Source organism: Acanthopagrus latus, chromosome 21, assembly GCF_904848185.1.
Source record: "Acanthopagrus latus isolate v.2019 chromosome 21, fAcaLat1.1, whole genome shotgun sequence".
NCBI classification, from domain to species: Eukaryota; Metazoa; Chordata; class Actinopteri; order Spariformes; family Sparidae; genus Acanthopagrus; species Acanthopagrus latus.
In genome coordinates, this window is record NC_051059.1 from 12718351 (window position 1) to 12741081 (window position 22731).

Here is a 22731-nt window from a genome sequence, read left to right on the forward strand (position 1 = left end):
CATAGAGACTATGAAATCATCTCTGCTGCATTAGAAACAAGTGTTGTGTGGAAAACTTGCATGTGCACCTCTTACACCCCTATCACATCGGACAACAAACAGGTTGATGGTGTCAACGCTGACCCTAACCCTAACCTCTTTCAACTTCCTCCCTTTTTCTGAGTCCACTGTGTTGGTCCCTTGCTCTTTGTTGGTTTGTCTGTTTCCCCATGTCAGTCCCGTTATCCCACGTTTATTATTTCCTGGTGCTCGTCTGTTCCCCATCTGCCTGATTTGTTCCACGTTTGTGTTTAACAATTCAGTTTTCTTGGATTCTTCTTGTTGCCTCTGTGTTGCTTGATTTTTTTCGATTTTGGACTTTGGTTATTAGCATTAAACGTAGCCTTTTCTGGTGCTTGTGCAGAAGTTAGTTTCGTCCTTACTGATGTCCTCTTTCACAATCGTCAAGGTGACTGAAGAAAATCTGTCTTCAAAATGCGAGAACTCTTTTAACAGTGAGTGAGCTTTGCATTCTCGTACTCCTCTCATGTTAGAAAAATTACATGAACCCATATCCTTCTGGTTTTCTTTTTGTTTTGTAATGTGAACTTGCCACTACTATCAACAGAACATTATTGTTCATCTGTGTGCATGCTTACGTTGATGCTATTATTGTAAAGTTATTATTGGAGTTATTGTTCTTGGTGTGGATGGCCTTTTACACTCACCAACATCTGCCTTTGGTCTTTAGAGGGAAAGGTAAAATTGGCATTCATTCCGGGCAGTAGTCACAGGTAGTTATCGCCTCTGGCTCAGATTGCATTGATTGAAACGTGACACCCGGGTGGGCATGCTAATTTTCACCAATACATAAAAATACACAGCCAACATGCAAGAAAAAACACATACAAAAAACCCTAAAACAAAAACAGAAAAGCATCCATGGTCCCTGCATTTAAAAAGCTTGCATACTTTATATTTTGAAATCCACAGATTCTCACCACATGTACAAACTCATTTCAGCGTAAAATATGGATTGCTCTGGCTCAATCAACTTCAGACAGTTTTAAGACAATTACCAGAGTTAATTGTTGATAGAGCAAAGTAGCTGTCATCAAGATAACAAACTGTTCCACGAATTATGCTTGTAAAATTCAGTGAAATAATGTTCAAAATGTGTCTGCGATAGTCTTAAACCAAAGCATGAAGACCGAAAAGATCCAATAAGTTTTTTCCAAGTATAACTCCGACTGCAGAGGAGTACTTGTTTAAAGCTTACTTATCTTTGCTGTCTAGCGTGGGCTGAAAATGGTTTCTCTGTGTGAGATGGTCTCTCAATAGTGTTGCTGAAATGCAGGGCCCCCTGCTGTGATCCTAGGGCACCACCTGACAATACAGTGTCTACCTTCAAGTAGCACTTACCGAGTGTGGAGAACTCCGAAGTGGTAAACAACTTTGCAAAGACATGAATTTCACATTTACCAAATTTTTCCCTCCTTTACCTAAAAAAAATTCGGTGAGTCAATTTAGCCAGTCAAAAAATGGGAAAATACCAAATGTTAACAAGTTGGGAAATTCGACATTGACGGTCCAACAACATGAAGACATGCAAAAGCAAAACGTTTTTTGAAACATCCTGCGAAACTCTTGAAACCTACAAATAACCCCCTGGAGCAATCACAGAGCCTTGGATAAGATATTCTTTTGATGTTCACTAGGAAAGTAATGAAAGTGCGTCGTGGGAAAAAAAAGAAAAAAAATCTTTCAAGGCTCCCCTTTTCTTCCTCCTGCTTCTGAATTGAATTGGTTGCGTCCTTGCATTATACATTCCCCATTTTACAGAAGATTGAATTAAAACATCCTTTGTCGTGAGAAACATTGCTCAGTTTGTGAAGTGACCAAGGCATGGCAATGAATAATTATGAGAGAGACAGTGCTCTAAAGTGGCCACAGATTTTCATTAGCGCCTCCAGACAGCAGTGCAGGGAGAAGGGGAGCGAGTTTCAGAGCCTGTCTGTATCAACAGTGATGTATCACACAGCCCTGTGAGTCTTAACCGTTCAATTAGGAGCTCTGCTGAGGCCCAGCCTGTCAGTGGGAAAGACCAGCAGAGAGCCGGACAAGATCAAGAGCTGCTTCCTCAAACACACTTCAGTAGCCGGGGCTATCAATCTCCCCGACTGTGACCGGCAGGGTGGCCAGGGGGGCACGACCCCCGCAGAAGCCGGGCCTGGCTCAGAAGGCAGCACAGGTAGGGCCATTCATCCCTATCAGCAAGACTAAAAATGAATAAGCTCATGACCTTCACAGTGGGGAGAGGGGGTTACACCCCAGGCAGGGAGGGGAGAAAAATCTCATTTTCATCAGCATTTCTCTGGACACAAAAACAGCATTAGCCTGGGAAAATGCTGAGGCGAGGTTTGTTTTGTTCCCCAAGTTGGCATCTCAGTACAACATGGGAATTTAGGTGGGTAATGTTGTGAGAAGGGCAATTTGTACAATATCATCAGGCATTCTCAAAGTGTTTATGTACATGTTTGAGTTTGAATGCCCACAGTACAAGCATCGATATAATGATCCAAATCTAAGGTGGCACTTTGCTTCACACACGATATCAATCTGTGTTGCGAAAGAATTAGGAAGCTTGCAGGGTTGTTGGAATGAAAATTAAGCTGAATAAACAAGTAGTTATGAAGCTAACCATGTGGCAGGGGCAGTTTTCAGCTCTATGTTTGGAGCCAACTATAAATCATATCAATTATTGTGACACGCAGCTGTTCCAAATAGCAGGGGAAGTTTAAAAACTAGTTATTAACCCATTGGTTCATACTGTAGTTATCATTTTCTTCTGTTACAAGTAATTTTGTAAAAGGTATGCATGGCTCTAATTGTTCCAGGTGCTCATTACTCAGATAGGAGACAATTTATGTCCAAATGCTCAAACTCCGTAATGAAGATCTATAGGTGGAAACAATACAAACACAAAGGGCTTTGTCTATAGAAAATAATTACCTGAGTAAAATGGCGATGATATATGCTGGGCAATTATGAGCTAGAGTTACTTACTTCAAATGGCTTTAGAGGCAACACAATGGAGCTCCAACCAACAATGGAGCCCCGTACTGATGGATATTAATGTATGCAGGGGGGCGATTTGTAAAAATAGGAAACTTTTTGAAATGTTTTGTTTGTTAAAGTAAACGACAGATGGCACAAACTCAAATACAACAACCAAAGGCAATAATAATACATCAGTTTTAAAAAAAATGTTGAATGAATAGACTGCTTGAACTGCTTGACCACTCTTTTCCACACGGCTGTTACAAATACCAAAATCTCCCTCTCCCTTCTATTTAAATTGGCCTTTTGTTCTTTGTTGTATTTTCATTGTGTTGGAACTGTGCAAAGTGCTGACAGTGAAAGTGAACCTTTTCGTTCAGTTGTTAGAGCTGTGTATTGTAACAGAGATGTGATCCTGGTTTCTGGTTGTCTGGCACCTATTGACAGAGGCTCATTCACAAACTCAAACGCACTCAATACGCAGGCAGGATTCTGATTCTGCTGTATCCATCGCTGCCAACGGGTAAAGATTTAGAAAGAAAAAATTTTAAATCCATCTTTCTAGGCTTCAACCTATCAGTTTTGGCCGAACACAGTGGTTGAACGAAAGGCCTAATAGATAATAACCCAACCAAGTCTTTCTGTGCCTAAACCTCACCAAAATGCAACTGAAAACTGAAAATAATCACATTACAAAAAAAACCCCACAAAACAACATGAAAATAATAACTAAGCTAAGTCTAAAAAATATAGGTCAGCACTGACTTTTGACTTCAGGCAGGAGTCCAACATCAGTCCCCCTGTGTTACACTCCTGTGTTGACCCATCAATCAACCCTGACTTCATCCTTGAATTACTCCCAACTACAATAATTAGACCCGTGCTAGTAGCACAGTCGGGTGAAACTTGCGCTCCCAGTTTATCATCCAATCACAAGGATGTGTTGAAGTAATAAGTAATAGTCAATCACAATATGGTCAGATGGGACTAGGCTGGGCACCCATGGCAGAAAAAAAAATTAACACGGACGTGCATCCAACCTTGCGTGCAACATGTTTTTATGGAACGGGGGGCCAGTGTAATTATTCTCACCCAAGTCCAAATGTAGAATCGGTTTATTTTATAGATCAGTTGTTTTCGTTGTTGTTTTCTGTGTTTTAGGGCTTTTACATTTTAAGATACAAATTACAATTGCAATTCTTTCTCTCTGTTCTTTGAAATGTCATCAATAACTTGTAATTGCTTTCCCCATGTTGGTTTTTGATTCTCTCCTCTCAGTTGTGAACAATTGCAAATGATTTTGTAACAAATATGAATACTGCTGTTCCGTGGGCTTCGTCTCTGATGTGTAACTGACGGGTCATTAATTATCAAGTTAGAGTTGAGAAAAGGCTCCTTGCCAACCTCTGCGTTGTGTTGCAAGGTCTGTTACAGGAGTAGTTTGACTGGATTGTCAACAACAAAACTCTTTTCCGGCTGGCTCTGGTTCACTTTAAAAGCTTGGCTAAAATGCACATACAATTTATTTTACACACCTGCACCTACACATAATGAATTAATTGAATCAATTTTAGTCACTGTTAAACAATATAATGTGCAATTTCTCTAAAATCTCAGAGGTGTGCTTTGAGTTATGGCATTTTTGTCCTCACCAGCACATCTGGTCCTGGCCCTCAGCGGCGGTCCGGGCGCTCCAGTGCCTCCCTCCAGAGGTCTGGTCAGCAGAACGCTGATCTCGTATTCTGTGTCTGGATCCAGGTGGCCGATCTTGTGTGTGGTCTTGTCTACAGGCTGCAAGTCGTACATGGTGCCGGACACAGTGCGGTATTCCACCTCCCTGTCGATGATTGGGCCGTCCCCGTTGATGCTGTTGGCGTTCAGCTGTATCCAAAGGTAGGTGGCGCCAACAGCAGTTAGCTGAGGTGGGGCGATTGGAACTGGGGGCTCTAGGGGAACAACAAGTTTGTGATTGACGTTAGATAACCACAGTGAAATGAAATGATGGAAAGTCTTGACGATAAAGAAAACATTTATATATTTTTAATTGTGTGAAAAGCATTGAGACTCTTAAAAGAAAAAAAACAAAACAATGGATCAATGCTTGTACCAAGAAAACAAGATTCTCAAAATCAATGTTTTTCTTTTTAACAATCAACCACATCAAAATCATCTTGAAGCACAACAAGAGTATCTTCATGTTTTCCAGTGATCAAGGTATTTAAGAGGAGCCACGTAACAATCAATAATGTGTCCAGAGTCTCATCATCAGTAAGACACCGACTACAGTCACCAACCTTGGAAAATGATGCTCCTATTCAATAAGATATTGATTTCAATCATGGACTTCTATGGAAAAGCCTCTGATAATTGACAACTACTTTATTTGTCATCTCTGTTGTCTGATTCAGCAGCTGCCTTAATCTCTCAACTCATTATGCTGTGTAATTTTGCTTTTTTATATCTAAAGCTGAAAACCACTGCTGGGAAAGCCTACGACAAAACTCCATAGCATGTTAACCATCTCCACTAGTCTTACTTTTACAACACAATCAAGCCTTGTATTATTTCACTTTCCAGTTGCAGATAATGTAATAATAACATTCATAAACATACAAGTGTTCTGACATGTTCAAAATAATGTAATCCAGCCAGCACTGCTTCTCCAACAAAATACAACTAATGCAGAAAGAGCTTCATATAAATGCCATTTGTGTGAGATGCAGCTGAGGTATGACTGCTCTGCACTTGGTGCTAGTTTCTGATGACCAAGTTTGAATTCATCTTGAGAAGAAAAAAAAAATGGATTGAAATTCATTTATCGTTTTCACAACACAACTATATAAAAACAAGACTACATTTGAGTCCCTCTGTGCTACAAACCAAACTATTTCATAAAATGGAGCATTGAGGACGACTTGTGGAATCTTGTACTTCATATTATAAAGTAAATTCATTTTCTCCAAGAAATGTCCCCTCAATATTATACATTCAGGATTTTCATGCTGCACCTCATCAAGGAGATACAAATTCTTCTTCGTGCAGTTAATCTATGATATTGCATCGTATTTTATAAGATCATCATATTTAGACTCTTGAGTTATAGAAACAGTAACTACAAGTGTTAATTAACTGTAATGCACTGCAGAGCACATAATTTCCCTCTAAATCATAGTGGAGAAGAACTGAGTGCAGAACTCGGTTGAATCTGACAGTGTTGCAGTTCAACAGCAGGGAATAGGTAGTCAAAGATTTAAATCAGTGTGTCCAAATCAGAAAAAAAATAATTGTACTTGTTCAACTCAAACTGTTCCAAATGCTCTCTCCCTCCACAACACTGTCGAAACAACTCAAACGGTGACTGAGAAACAGTATTTCAAATCCTAATACTATCAGTGTAAGGACAGCCTCATTTGTGTTGCCACTTTTGTTTGAAACCAGACTCACTGGTGAAATGTCCAGGTCTTTCAAAGTTCGAGACTTTTTTTTTTTTTTTAATAAATAATGAGAACCTGCAGTTTGTGGTTCATAAAAAAGAGAAACATTTCCAGACTCTATTATGCAAACATTGAATGGAGGTGAAGACATTTTCCTCTAAAATTAATGGTTTAACACTTGGAAATGGAACAATTTATGGGCCCTTTGAACCTTCAATGTCTCTGTTTGGATTTGCCAGCAATCTAATCTCAATTTCTTCAATACAAGTTGGTCTCTTTCATACAAATGTGGTGTTCAATGACATCCAATGATGACCTTTTCTCTGTTATGCCACCAATGTTTGTGTAATCTTGCTTAAACCTTGTGCCATTTCTGGTTTAATGAGGCTCCTCGAATATGTCATTAAAGTTTTGGTGCTGTATCATAAGTAACTGAACTTTCTTGTGGACATTTCACCTCTCATCCAAGAGGTTTCATCAGATCAAACTAACTGGAGGGGGTTGCAGGCTTTTAAACTCTGTGTGGGAGTGCCCTTACAAAGTCGTTAAGGACACCTCTGAGCTCTGAGTTTAATAGTCTTTAGGGCCACTTGTGGGTTGTTAACCCAACCGGCGTTCATCTGCGTTGTTAGGGCTAGGTGAGCCCAGGTGTGAATGGCTGTTAAGGTGGGAAGACACCAACCCACATTACCATGGCCTGGATGACTGAATACCTTCATCAACATGTTATACAGTTAGTTCATCTGTGGGATATTTTCAGGATTACATTATTATAAAAGCAGGAAAAGAGAAGCGACAGCAAACTTATGAATGTTATTAGAAAATTCTAATGGTTGAATTCAAAAGTCCTAATTAATAATAATAAAAAAAAAAAACAGCCTGTTCCAATTTCCATTTGAATGTGGGGAAAACAAAACACGTGCACCTTCTAAATACCACCATCATGTCTTTCATGCTTCATACACTCCTGTCTCCTGGTGCAACCAAAAAAACCTGCCACTGTCAACAAAGAGCTATGACCCACAGCCAAGGCATTGCTTAGGAATCTACCCTTGTCATGCACAACAATAGGTACACGTCCCAGAGGCCACGATGAGTAGCTTTAATGAGTGCACACATGTAACAGAATAACGCCATTAGTCGCCTGGCTGCTTCTCATGGAGTTGTCATGGAGAGGGTGAAGTCTCCAGGCACATTAGGGAGCAGGCTGAGGTGTCCTACAAAGAATTGGAGGCTCTCCCTTAGCAGATGGTTACCCCATGGTGACCTCTGTCGCAGGTCCCTAAACTGCCACTAATCCAAGCCTCCAGTGTGGCTGTCAAACATCACCTAAAGCGAACCAACTAATCCAGCGGGACTTCTCCCGGACTCACACGAGGCACACCAGTCTGCGTGCAGGAGCCAGACGGAACAATGAGGTGATCCAAAATCTGGCTTGTTTTGATGGTCTTTTATGGTCTGTTGTTGTGTCTTAAAGGGGTTTAACTCAGTTAAGTGGCAATATGCTCGGATTAATGAAAATAACAGAAAGCAGCGCGGACTCACCCTGCCACACCATCCCTCATAGTACAATGTTATTGAAATGTTGCTAAGAATTTGAGGTTCAAACATCAAATGAGGGTTAGGATTTGGATTTGTTTCAGAGAATGTTTAGATTTCCTTGAAGTTGTTTGGCTTTTATTTTTTCTCCTTTTTTCTACGCTTGTACCATTCGAGGACCAGGAGTAATCTATCTGCATACATTCTTCATTGGAAAAAAACAAGCAAATTAAAAAAGTAAGAACTTTGTAAAGGAACTTACTAAAAGTAGGAACTTTAAGTAAAAGTAGGTTGTTACCAGATTCTATTGACACATTTGCTGACACACTCATTCTGTGTTTGCACCTGCTACAGGACCAAATGGCTCGAAATATATGACAGTGTTCCCAGCTGCTTACTCAGACATGCCTAGTTCACAGGATGAGAACCTTAACACCAATTCAACCAGCTAATAACCACTAACATTGTTATACTGCAACTCATATTAGTCTGTTTTTGACTGATATATATACCTATGACACCATTTTCACACCAATCTTCCTATCTCTACAGAAGAGAGGCCTTTGATGCTCTATACTGCATAGTTACCTCATCTGCCAATCAATCTCATTTTTGCCGTAATCACTTGAGACCATTCCGGTAACAATAGGACTAAGCAGCATAACATATGACCGCAATAAGCATTTCATTTTACTTTGAAAACTCAATGCTTCACAAAAGCTACAGCAGCTTACAGTGATGTAATAACTCCGGTAGGTGCAGTAATCCTCTGTTGAACAGCCATAGCAGATGCACTGAAAATAACGGATTACCGGTGTGAAATACACTCAAGTGCTGGAACACTTTAGGATATTAACAACTCAATTCCCACTGTTTAAGCCTCACAAGGCAGCGTCGCAGCAGTGGAGCTCTGGAAAAGGGCTCCGAAGCGAGCCCCATGCTGGCTGGAGATGGGTGACGGCGCGCAGATGACAGTGGCGGCCATACGCAGGGGTCAGCGAGCAGCTGTTGTCATGATGTTGACCAGACAGGCAAACGGCCTCGCGACAGCTGCGTCCTCCTCTGCTGCAGCACCTGCCCGCCTGCCAAAACGCAGTCACACAAATGCACACTCATGCACATGCAACAAATACACACATGCTGGCATGCACATGGACCCCGGGTCGAATGATAAAGATGTACAAGGTACGAATGGACTAGTGCATCTTCAATTAATGTGCCTATTCTTGTCTGTCTAGAAAGTGGATAAAAATTGTAAAAAAAATGCTCATCATGGGGATTTTTCACTGCTTGTAACCAACTGTCTTAAACAAAGACATTTCATTTAGTTATATAGCACAAAGAAAAAAAAACAGCAAAACTTCATATCCGACACACCGGAACCACTCAACCTTTGGCATTTTTGCTAAATAAATGACAGAAATGATTAATCAGCTCTCAAAATCGTCATGTCCTTTCCTTTCCAGTGACTCGTTGATCAATAGACTAATCGTTTGAGAGCTGCAAAACCTACATGAAGAGCACATACTGCAGACATGCACGTGGGTCTTGCTGTCCATTTACAATTCACCACACTGAGAGCAATAATAAAAGCTGCCACTCTGCTCTGCCGTTAGATTAGTGAGACCTGAGTCTTTATAAAATCCTTCTTTCATTTGCCCGATGCATCCACAGAGCCTCTTCCTGCTAACATGCAAGAGTTCCTCATTATGTTGTGCACTCTTCCTAATTGGGCTGCTGTGAGTAAAGCATTGATCTGGCCCTGATAGGAGAAGAGGTGGCCACAGGAAAATGACGAGCTTGGCTGGCTGGCCTTCGATTTTTGGTGGCTATTCTCATTAGTGGTGACACGGCCTCGCCTCGGCAGCCTTGACTTGGTAACACAGCACGGAATACTACGTCGGAGCCCAGTGGATGCTCTGCGGGCTTCCAGGTGATTCTAACCAGGCCAAGAAAGGAGCCAGCGCTTGGACAGGGAGTAATTATCCCCCTTTCAGAACCACTGGCCGCACTACGGGAGAGCCCACCACAAGGAGGGCACGGGAAAGGGGCTGCACGGGGCCAATCCGTATGGCGCCTTAGAAATACATGCAGTGCACTTCCACAAAAGCACATAAATCTGACTGAATACTGGCATGAAAAGCAGAAGTGATTATCTGGGATAATCAAGCATTCACTCTCCTCATGTTGTAGAAAAAGGCAGTGTATGGTAATGAGCGGCAGGGGGAGAGCGAGCCGATGTGCCGCTTGTAGCAGGCTCATAATCCACAGAATCGCTCCGTGGTCACTCCTCCAAAAACGAGTCACGGACGTGGTGAACACACATTTAAGGAGGATTTACGACTCAGACACATTGCTAGGAGGGTTAAGCACTTGTTTTATGACTGGTACGATAAGAGGAGATATCAGCTTTTTTATGTGTGACACTTATAACCGTGAAAACACCTCTTTTCTTCCCCGGACGACGTTGGCTTATGCCGAAGTCATAGAGGTGTGAAGTCTCTGCAGAATTTAAAGCAGGGGATGCATTACAAGAATCGACGAATGCCTAAATCTAGAAAATTACTTTATTTTAAATATTTATGGCAAAGGCACTTTACACTTAACTGGCTTGTCTTGTGCGAGAAGATATCTAGTAACACACTGAAAGCCGTGATCAGCAAAAATATTACCATCTAGCGAGTACGTGTAAGTGCGAGGAGGATGTGCGAGTGATTGTGTTGCTGAATTTATGCACGAGTGTGGTTTTGAGTGCCTCCGCAGTGTCAGTAAATTTTCTTTGAGTACACCACTGAAACCCACTGATACACTCGGGCAGAGAGACTTTATCTCTCTCTTCACTCTGCTGTGTCTGGGCCCGGCCATTCTCGCATGATTGACAGACCTCGATCTGGACAGCCAGGATTAAACCTATCAATCACATAAAGCTTGGAGACAAAAAAAAAAAAAAAAAAAAAAAAAGGAGAAAAAAATCGGGGCCGTAAATTCAATTGAGAGCACAGGGAGAAAATTGAGGTGAAGAAATATAGAAGGCCATTACCGGGCTATAGGGCTGTAGGAAAGTGAGGCCTTGCAGGATTTAGTTTCAGACGACTCCATAAATTCATATCAAATGACTAGAGGAGTGAAATATCAGTGAGGTTACTGTAAACCCTGGTGCCTCTTGCCTTTGTGATCTTTTAGGTGGAAATGTGCGCAGTCAAGGACAGCCTTTACACGGGAAAGTATTAAAGTCCACTGGATAACAAATCAACATAAAAAGCTAGTATTTTTAGTATCGCCTATGAGGACATTTTCATCTACGAACACGCAGCATTTCCTGTTTATCTCCTGTTGACTTTGCTGTATGCACAGAGGTCGTGCGGATGGAAAACATTCCCGCTGTCTGCGCTGTGTTCACTCAGATAGGTGGCGTTTGTGTTTCGCCCTGCTCTGGGACCAATACTCACGTTTTATGGTTAGTTCTCCATAATTGGACACTCCAACCCCTTTGTCTGAGTGGACGATGCAGCGGTAGCGGCCCGAGTCGCCCTTGGTTGTGTTCTCTACGTCGAAAGTGCCTATGAAGCGCCGGTTGTTCCAAGGTTTAGTGGCTTTCATGGGGGCCTCCCGTCCACCGATGCCCTGTTTGGAACCGAGACAAACACAAGTGAGCCTCCAAAACGGGAAGGTTTAATAAGCAAAGTGGCCTGACCTTGTGTGTTTCACAAACTCCGGTTGAGCGTACTCGTTGTGTGCTCTTGCACGTGCCTGTTTGTGTCCTATCACTCCCATCGGTGGCTGATAGTAGGAATACATTCATCACACAGGGATGCATGCACACAAATGCACGCACACAAACACACAGCGGGCTCTCCCCAGCTGTCACCCCTCACAGCAGGCAGATGGGGGACATTTGTTCATTAGAAATATTTCTTCATTACTGTCATCGGGGGACTTCACTTAATGTTTGTTTTCCAGCTCCTGTGCTAATGAGGACGTGTTTGTTAAAATGATGGAGTACCTGGCAGAGGACCTTTACCCAGCGTCATGCTCCCACTGATCACATGTGTGACAGTGTGCTTAGCAGCAGAGCCGGCAGGGTTATGTCTGCCAGATGCACTACCTTTGCTGCTCAGAACAAGGTCAATTCAAGACTGCTGTGCTGCTCAGTTGTGCCAGATATAGTACACAGTATCCACAGAGCCAACATCTATATAGGTTAAGACCATACTGCGGTGATCCGAAACAACTGTAATCCCCTGCCTCCCAGATACAGGTGAAATCTCAAACACAAGGGCACAGTGAAGCAGCGCGTGAGTGTCCTGTCTTGAATTTGTCAAATGATCTCAGAGCTACTTTTGTTTCCTAAAACCAGCTTTTAAAAATGTGGATGAAAGGCTGGCAAAAAGGCACTGGCTTTCAGTTCCTGAATTAAGGGGACCACTACAGGTGAAAACATCATTTTTCCATGCACTGGTCAATTTTGAGATTTTGGGTTATTTTGCTTTTATGTCTTCTTTTAGACTGGTGGAACAAAAATGTAAAAAAAAAAAAAAAAAAAAAAAAAAAAAAATATATATATATATATATATATATATATATTTAGGTTAGTAGTTTTGAAAAATATCTGTTCTGGGGATATATGCAAATTAGCTCATATTTAATAGATAACCTCATTTGCACAGTTAAACATAAATATCAGAATACTAAAAATAATTGTCTTAATGAAAGTAAACAACTGGGTAGGTTTTATGGTGATATCTGTTTAAAAATGTATGGAATTCTACAATACGTGTCTTTAAACGTCTTTTTCACTCACATGCACCAAGCCTCCCCGACTTATTCCCATCTATACTCTGAGGAATCTTCCAGAGCAGTTTGTTCATATATCATTTAGAGACTACTTTACATAACATTCTACTCCAAAGATGATGGCAAAAATTTACTTTTTATGGTTCTTGATGATATTTTTGTATTTATGGAGTGACAAAAAACTAAATATCCCAAAATTCTCTATGTCACCGTTGACTCTTATGTGTCAGGCTTTAACCAACACTCACATTTCTGTCCTGGAAATGTTTACACATTTGTGTAATTTTAAAACCATAATGCCTCATTCCCAGGTTTCAACATCGAATTTCTGAAAACCACCACCAAATGACAAATTAAAGGAACAACCAACATAGAGTCTACTTAAAGGTACTGGGCCACCATTTGCTGCCAGGACAGCTTCAAAGCTCCTTGGCATGGATTCTACAGGTCTCTGGAACTCAACCAGAGGGATGAAACACCAGTCCTCCAAAAGATATTCCCTCATTTGGTGGTTTGTGGACAGTGTTGGAAAGCTCTGTCTAACATATCAGCTGCCGTTTGTTATGTTTCCCCACACATTTATTCAGGTTTTCCTTTAATCATTCAACTGTCTGTATGTTAACACGATTCAAGCCCCCATGGCGTTTCTTCTTTCACATCCATGTCCGTTGTTTTTTCGTATCAGGCAAAATGCTTAGCTGCCCATTTTCTTTTGAGTTAACGCACACCGTATCTTGAATTATCCAGCCCATTATAACTGTTTCAACAATTACTTACCATTTAAATTACTTTGCACACTGATTTAGAGCTGTGGCTAACCAGAGCTATGTTCGAGGTCTTCTCTTTTAAAACTTTAACAGACATCTGCTGGCCGATCGGGAAGATGTACTGTCTATGGTTTTGGTGTAACTGTTTACATTTGATGCTATGTAATTTGGGTTAAACATGTTAAAAATAACCTAGTAGTTCTGCCTCAGCTTCTTTTTTGCCACCCTCTCTCTCTCTCTCTCTGTTACCCAGTTATTTGGACCCAAATAATGTGATTTATTGAAAAGGCACACAGCGTCTACAGTATTATGGGTTGTTCTTTGATGCTGATTAATCATGTATTTTTTTTGCTCACCATCTATTCTATTTTCATCCCATTTTTTGCAAGACAGATCACACAAACGGGTTTATAGTGTGTTAAAATCTGGCCCGATTTAACTTGGATAAAATGTTGATTCGGTAATCATTCCTGTTATGAAAGACACCCTTGTCCCCTTAAACCAGACATTGATCTCACATACATCAGAAGAAAAGAAGACATAGGCATGGAGCCTTCTTAGACCTGGTGGCAACAACAGAGCTCCAGATCAGAAGATTACATATTCAGACAGTAGGGTATGTTCAGTAAAACACATTAATCTCCAAGGGGCTCGCTTCTAATAGTGATTCCTCCCTCTGATCTTTTCTTTGATCTAGAGTGTAAGTAAGAGGATAAAAATGGATCTCACCTGAAGCCAGAGGCGGAAATTGTCCCTTTTGCGTCCATTGACGGTGCAGTGAAAAGATGCCGTCTGTCCTGCATTGACCTCCACTCCTTTTATCGTCAGGAAGTGAGGTGTGTTCACTATGAAAGAAATGCAATGTATTTTTCAGACAGGTGCAATGGTGAGACACAGAGAGTCCAACTCTCCTCGCATGGGTTTGTACTTCATGAGAATTAATCACCAGAGCTGGGTGCTAGAGAAGCTGCTCATCGCCAGCGTTAAGACTATGCCAACGCCAATTACACTTTTACCCACTTCGTAACTCCTTATGCCAAAATCTGCATGTAAAATTGGACAACTGAGAGAAGTAACCTTGAATGGATACTGCTCTTTATTACACTCTCTGATGCCCCTCGGTGCCAGAAGCCAGCATCGCTTTGTGAGGAACCTTCCACCTAAATCCTAAAAACGAGACACCAGAGGCAGATCTCACACCTACCAAAAACCCAATTTCTTCTGTCTTTTAACGGCATCCTTTTATTGATTGAGAGGGATTTTTTTCCAAAAACATTATTCTCTTTTCCAGCTGTGCTCATTACCAGCTTGCTCACTGACTGGGATAGTCCACAGAAAGTAACTTATGTAGAACATTTCTGATTAGTACCGCTATTCTGCATCGAAAAATAGGGCAATTCAGTGGAGCGACCTTGATTCGAAACATAAGCAAATCTCTAAAGACTTGGCAAAAGCTAATTCTATCACTTTCATCATCAAGACTTTCACTTCTACTTAATATTTTATAACCTCGTCTTTGAACTGCACCTCCTTTATAACTTTGTCCTGTCAATCCATCTGCTGCCAAATAAGACAAATCTATTTTTTTCATCACTAATGTCTTCTTTAATGACAGAGGGAGAGGCAGACCACCCGGTGGCATAATCACACCTTTGTGCTAGATATTCCACACGGTCATATAAATAGAAAATGAATTGGCTGTGCTCCACAGAGGAGTCGCTCTGATCACTTTGCTTATCACTCAAAGAAACCCGATTGCCACTGAGTGGGTTATCGATCCGCCCACATTTTTACGCATTTGAACATTGATCACGTCGCAAATTCTCATTGATTTACTCAAATACATTTATATGCAACACCTTTCGCTGTAATAAATCCATCTTATTGACATAACATTTGTAGGAATTCAGCTGCTTTCAAATGGTTACTAGGTCATTAGCGCCTAACAATCCGAGCTTGATACCTCAGTTATGTGGGGTAGAATAATGTATAAATCAATTGATGAGACCTCATGTGGTATTGATTAAGACCTAGACTGTAGAGTGTGAGCACCTCTCAGTATAAACTTAAGGAGTGCCGTACAGACTAACATGGCTCTCAGTACTCAAAAGTGTAGCCTTGAAGAATCCTGAAGAGCCCTCGTCCCTGTACTCCCAAGGCAGCAGCAGACTATCCCAAAAGCCGGAGCAGAGAAATTCTAAATATGCGAGTGATGACATGTTCATTAGCTCCGCAGCGCACTCTGAAGTGCGTGTACTTATATTCAGCCACGGTAGCAGAAATCTCAACATCTGAGAGATGAGATGCTTAACTGAATATCCTTCAGGGAGGAGAAGCATCGTGGAATCCAAACACGAGCAGCAGCAGCACACTGTATGGTGGTATTTGTTTTTTCTCCCCTTTTCTTTTGCACTATTTCTCCCATTTCTCAAAGGATAGATTTAATAGAGCCACTGCAACATTAAATCACAAGCACACTTGAGCATGTCGACTGTATGCTCATAAATCTTCAGGGAGCCAAGAGGAGGGAGGTTTACACTTTGGATTGACTATAGTATCCTCTCTGAAGGCCTTTTGTTTGACTGGGAGGCCTTGGATGGAACAACGGTACAGGTATTTGGGAGGGTGTCATGGAAAGGACAATGACACTTTTATGATATTCTTTTACGGTGAAGGGAAAAAGGACTTACTGCACTGGTGGCCCTGGACCACGACGTCTTTGATGGCCAGCAAGCCACGCTGCCCGGAGGTTACGGCTTCAAACACAATCTGAAGAGGAGAGAGGAGACTCATAACGCCAGTGATAAATGGGCACATGTCTTCAAATGGCACTTGAGTGAGGCTGCACAGAGAAGTCCAGCTCCCACTAATACGATCTGCACTCTGCAGGGTTGCAGCTGGTCACACAGCTGCAGGCCGCTGACGTTATTTCCACAATATGTCACAGTCGGTAGGTGTTATGACATGCAAGTGTAAAATTAAGTTTGAGCCTTGAGACGATTAGCACACAGTCTGCGGCAAGCACACAGTGTATGGGAGGTGAGACATCACAGCTATATTTATGGGGTCAATTCACCCAAACCTCAACTCCCACTTACCGTTATCTTATCACTTGATTTTAATTATCCAGGTGATGAGATTTTTGAATTGAATCTGAACAATCTGAAAATCCAACAGTAACTTCGCTTTACGGGACTGGAAAGATGGAAATGTCTTAGCTGGTTCAGACTGAGTAATCTGAGAATTTGTAGCTGGAAATTTCTGTAATGCTGTCAAATCCAAAGCAATCACTTGTGCAAACAGGAAGTCACTGTAGCATTACAAGCTGTCACTGATCCTGCATTCAGATGCTTCTCAATTGGTCCCATTTCCTGTTTTGGGAAGTCGTTTGTCCAGCGTCAGTGTGTTTGTAAGTTTTAGGCTGCAATATGGATACAACATACACGCTTTATAGAAGATGTGTTGTATTCTATTGCTCAGAATATTTTAACAACACATTGACAGCTGCTTGAAGCTTTATATTAAAACCTGTTTTTGGTTCAGACGTCTTGCTGCACAGGTGCATTCCCTACACCTAAATATTACTTTAAGTAACTTGTTAACACTGATAAACAGATTTTGTGATAAACTACTCACACATGGTTTAAACCTAATACCTATATGAGTATTTCAGTTATTATGTAAAATGAATGTGGAATAACAGTCTAAGCAAACCTTACCATTGTTATCTGGCCCTAAAATCTAACATTTTGGCTAATGTTATGTAATATGAGGTATACTGTGAAGTGCACATAATGTAATATCTGTCACATTTACATCATTACTGACCAGCATTTTGAGCAAAATGTCAGGTCAGAGGTGTGGAGCATATTCCATTACTTCTTTTACTTTTCACGAGGTCATTACGTTAGCAAGCTCATGTCAGCTTGTTGTTTTCCTGGCATTTACCAAGTGCAAACATTTAATACTGCTGTGATCTCAATATTCGAATGAGGTCATGTGGTGCAGTCTATAAGTCTTAGTAAACTTAGTAAACACTTTGATGATAACCAGGCTTAGTTTATAATAATAATAATAATAATAATAATAATAATAATAATAATAATAATAATAATAATAATTATTATTATTATTATTATTATTATTATTATTATTATTATTATTATTATGTAAGTGGTTACTGGTCACGGATTTTCCACGAACCATCCTGTCAGCTATTTTTTCATGTTGACAGAATTGTTGGCATTGCTATCTATTAGAGAAAGTGTCTCTATAAAAACTGTTAACTTGTGTAGAAATCTCAGATGTGAATACCTGAACCTGAAATGAAACCAAATCTACCTGCTTGAAAAGATACCACAAGAACTAAGTGTGAACACATGTTATTTAGAGAGCCAGTCGTTAAGTGTAAATTTAAATGGAATTTCTTCCGTGGGATGTGGCTGCTGTTGCATTTCACAGTTGCTCTGTGTCTAATGTTTCTGAGTTGACATGTTTGCTGCCATTTCCGACAACATAACCTCTGAAATCAAGTGCAACTGCACTGTGTAGCACCAACATGACCCTATTTTAAGGCCCAAGCTCTCCTCCAAAACAAATGGTAGTAAGTCCCGACAGAAGGCGTGTCCCAGCAGAATGTCAGAGTTATGTACTTGCTGGTCTGCAGTGTGATAAAAAGGGAAACAGAATGCCGGGCCCTTCCCAAACCCAGGGTGTGGTGCAGAGACCATTTACACCACACACAGTCGCACTACACATGTTTTGCATGCCATCCTTTGCTAAATATAACTAGTGATCATCATCCAGTGAATGGTATATATTAATGGATATGTACCGTATATGGTGTCACCCAGAAACTTGTGTCCTGCTAGTCACAGCGAGGCTGCACACACGAGGAATGTGGAGGAGGAGATAGTTACCATTGTCATCTGGGAGGCAGGATGCCTTCAGATAAGGCTGTCTAATTATAAATTTCTTTTTTTGTCTCATGAAATATGAAAGTGAATGTCTTGGGTGCCAATTATGGCCTCATTACAGGCTAATTTAAAGGAAATTAAAAGGCCAACCACTCCATATATTGCCACCAGACAAATGAACTAGACCCCACTCTCTAATTGAAATCCTTTGTTTGTGCAACAGACATCAGTCAGCCTGCCTAATAGCTGTGATATAATTGATTCCAACATCAATGATAGTGCGATGCATAATTGGGCCTGACCCACAGAGTGAATATATTCACATGGGACGAAAGCTGTTGATGTCACAGGAAAGTTCACCATTCTCATTTGTCAAAGAGACAGACAGTGAACCCTACATTCAATGTCTACATCACCGCACCTGCTATCCCTAAGGGACTTGGTTAAGTACTACATTACAGCAGGATTGATTAGCTCTGCCATAAGTTCTACTGTATCAAAATCAAGACAGATGAGGACATTTGGGTTTTTCGCTCTCATTGGCGCACTGCTGCATATCGGGATAAATAATGGATGTTCATCTTAAACACTCAGTATATACCTTGAGCAGGGTATATTTAGATGATGCATCACATTTGCTGGAAATAATAGTTGTTTGTGTCAGCAGTTTTGGAAATGCATGACAATCTCAATTAAAAGTTTTCGGGATGACCTGACAAAAGAGTAATTATCAAAGGCTGAAAGGCTCGTGATGACTAAAAGCCTTTACCGGTAATTAAAAAATAATTTCCAAGTATCAGGTGGCTTCCCTTTGACAATTGCGTAGGTTACTATGCAATTAAAGATACCTATAATTAGTGCCATGTTGTTAATTAGAGACAATTTTAAGCATTGGTCTCTCTTTTTCTTGACTGAGCGTGGTGCTAAGATCATTAGCATCCTCGCATTTACCCATGTTGTCAGTTTGGGTCCGGAACAATTACAAAACACAGACAGACCTTCCGCTGGGGTTTGAAAGGCAACAGATGCTGGGAATTTCCCTGAACACACTGGAAGGCATAATATGTCATTTGGGGCCTCAACGCTCACCCTTTGTGCAGAGATTTGCTGAAACATGGCACGAACAGTATCTCAAAATGTTTAACCATCACTTAGCTTCATTTAAAAATCAAAGCAATAGCAAACTGTCTTTGTTTGAAGGTGTTGATTTGCTTGTGGGATGGGAGAAGCAGCTGAAGTCAAACTGTCTGGATATTACGAATTTTCATTTGAAATTTCATAACAGGATCAGTAACTGATTGGACTTTAGAGTTCAATCTTTCAAGGGTAACTCCACCAGTTTTACACCTTAAGGTGAACGTTTGCGGCTCGAGATGAAATTCGCTAAATTGCCTCCAGGGTAATGTAGGCTCTGGGTTTTGAAAGAAACAAAAATATGTGGATTATGTTAATTATTTGTTTTAAACTGTCAATAGTGAGTCCAGCAGTGTTATTGGAGTGTACTGCTAGACCAGCTTACTGCTTTTAAAAAAACCTGGTGCCTGCATTACCCACAATGTAATTTAGCCACAGAATTACATCACTGGAGGCATTTTATCAGATGACATACCATTTCCTCTGGAGCCACAAAAGGCTTTATTTTACTTTTTCACATATGAAGTAGTAGACATTTATTTAAAATAGTACCTTTAAACACAGTTTCAGGTGTCAAATTGGTGGAGTTACCCTTTAAGTGACATGAGCCTTAATAAAAACATTTTATCAGACTGATTTTGCATCTTTTTCTCACACGAGGGTCACCATCCTGCAAACAGTGAGTATTATTAGTAGATGTAGCACATTCTGTCAGTCATCTGTCGCACTCCCCCTCTTCTTTCTTTCTTTTGTCCATGTGCCTCTCATTATGGCTCCTATGTTGCATTCAGCAGTGAGAAACCCAGCGGTGTCCCTTGTTAACTAAGTTATCAGGTTTTCTATGATGAGCAGACAAGGAGGACTCCCCTCAGCTTCACTGTGGACCAGCACTGCCAGGCCATAATGAAATAATTCGCCAAGGGACTGCCTCCCATTGGGAGGTTAAGGGGTCTCTCTGCATCAATTAACATTTGGTGGACTCGTGGAACAAGCCCGGCGAAGACTAATAGCCAGGCAAGTGTGAAATCACCTTGCCCCGGCCAGCAGTCATGTGCATTGGTAAGTGAAAATGAGTTCTCAGAATTGGAAAAAGAGAAGTGGTTCAGATGATAGGGGGAGAGAGCAGATTGCCATGGATACTGAGGTAGCCCCAGAAATCAATAATCTTAGGGTTGTTTTAATGGGCTATTGTGCGATTGTTCGCAAATAATAAATGTGTCTTGCTCCGCAAAATGAAAAGGCTTCTACAGCTTTAGCTTGCCTATAATGGCTGCTTACAATGAGTAGCCTAGTTTTGAGATGAGACATTATGCAAATAGAAAGCTGGATTCAGACTGCACTTCCTCACCTGGTAGAAGTTGGGCCAGTAGGTGCTGATGGCCAGCTCTATCTGTCCCCAGGAGCGAGTGGCTGGACCCGACACGTTCCAAACAGGCATCCCCATGGGACTGTTGTTTTCTTTGATATACACATTTAGGTGACCTGGGTGGCTGTTGTCTCTGCCTCCAATGTAGTAGTGGAAGGTAACGCAGTGGGTGTCATTCTCTCTCAGCTGTGGCGTCAGCAGTAAGGCCTTCTGTCCTGCAAAGCGTCCGGACGTATTCACCATCATGAAGGCCGAGCCTGCAACATGGAAAACAGTTTAATCTAATGACTGGATCAGGTTTTATCCAACATGCAGTTCAGTGGCAGGAAAACCGATGTTCACAGAAAAAAACATCTGTCATAATCATCCAGTGAACTACATTTTATTTTCAGTATTTGGAAATAGAAAAGACTTGGAGTAGTGGTAACATTGGTAATCTGTCATCACCAGAAAGAGGTTTTAGAAAATGCTCATGGTCTGACAAGATAATGTTGTCTGTTGGTCTGTCCATCACTTCTCTTTGATAATGTGTCCAAATATCTTTAATAATCCTGAACTTTTTATCTAGCATCATCACCAGGGCAAGTTCTAATGTGTCCAGTACTGCAGTTTATGACCCAATTCCTAATGAAAAAAATAATCACTCCACTGTTCTTAGTATTTAGATTTAACTAGCAAATGTTATAATATTTTCACCTGCTGTGCCTCAAAGAGCTGCTGGTGTGGCTTTAGACTCATGGGAGGGCGAACACGTAGCATTGAATAACAAATATCAAAACACATAATATTTTGATGCATTAAAAAGGTAAAAAGATTTTTTTTAAATTATTTGTAAGACAGCTGATTGTTGGGTCCAATTCCAAACTCCTCAAATACTGACACATTGGGTTGTACGTTGGGCTGCCCACCAACCCATATTGTCTGCATTTGACGAGATGGGAATCAACTATCTTACAAATTGGACCTTTAATGCTTTTTAAGTGGACATGTATGGATACACTACTGCCCTATTTCTCATGCGTGAGTATCGAGTTCTACATCTCTATGTGTTTGACGTTCTCTGTACTGCATTCAACACCCACTGACTTTCCAAAAGAGGCAAGGCAGGATTATGTGTAAAGCACCTTTCAACAACAAGTCATAACAGCGGCACTGAATGAGAACATTTTCATAAAAACTCTGTGATTAGGTTTTGAAACTTGACTACATGGAGTGTCAAATTGTTGACGCTGAGGTAAGGCAAATAACAAATATTATCTTGTCATATTATTTAAAGTCAGCTACCGAAGTCTATGAGGACCAAAATACTTACACAGTTACACAGGACCTGCAATAACTCTATATATCTATGTATGTGTATTTGATCCAGTAACTTATATATGTTGGGTTTACAGGCAGGTGGCTGCAACAGAAAGATCTCAGAATCCGGTCCTTAGGTTTAACAGCAACTAAATAAAAAGGGCCAATCCTAAGTATGCTGGAAGCAGGTAAGCAAATCTGCTGAGACCTTTCCTATTAGTGCTAGAAGTTCTAACATTAATGAGAAAATGTTCTTATCTTTGGATTGACAGAAATCCCATGATAAATTCCATTCATCAAAATACAATGACAATACAAGACTCGTCCTACAAATGCCGGATGTTTGAGAGCAGTGTTTTTATCGCTCAATGACGGAGAGAAGGGAAATGATGAGAAATCAATAAGTTAAAATCTATTTGCCAACCAAGCCCCATTTAGATTTT

The 22731-nt window shown here is 40.9% G+C and overlaps 1 protein-coding gene across 13 annotated transcripts in view; it reads right to left on the minus strand.

Moving 5' to 3' along the window:
- LOC119011576 (receptor-type tyrosine-protein phosphatase mu-like) overlaps positions 1–22731 on the minus strand; it is a 173480-nt gene that overhangs the window by 100974 nt on the left and 49775 nt on the right. For all 13 annotated transcript variants that reach the window (XM_037084819.1, XM_037084817.1, XM_037084818.1 and 10 more), the window contains exons 3-7: positions 20972–21246; positions 16264–16342; positions 14303–14418; positions 11462–11636; positions 4692–4985 (exon numbers count right to left, since the gene is read on the minus strand). In XM_037084819.1, coding sequence (XP_036940714.1) covers positions 4692–4985; positions 11462–11636; positions 14303–14418; positions 16264–16342; positions 20972–21246 — 939 coding nt within the window. The remainder of the gene's footprint in view (positions 1–4691; positions 4986–11461; positions 11637–14302; positions 14419–16263; positions 16343–20971; positions 21247–22731) is intronic.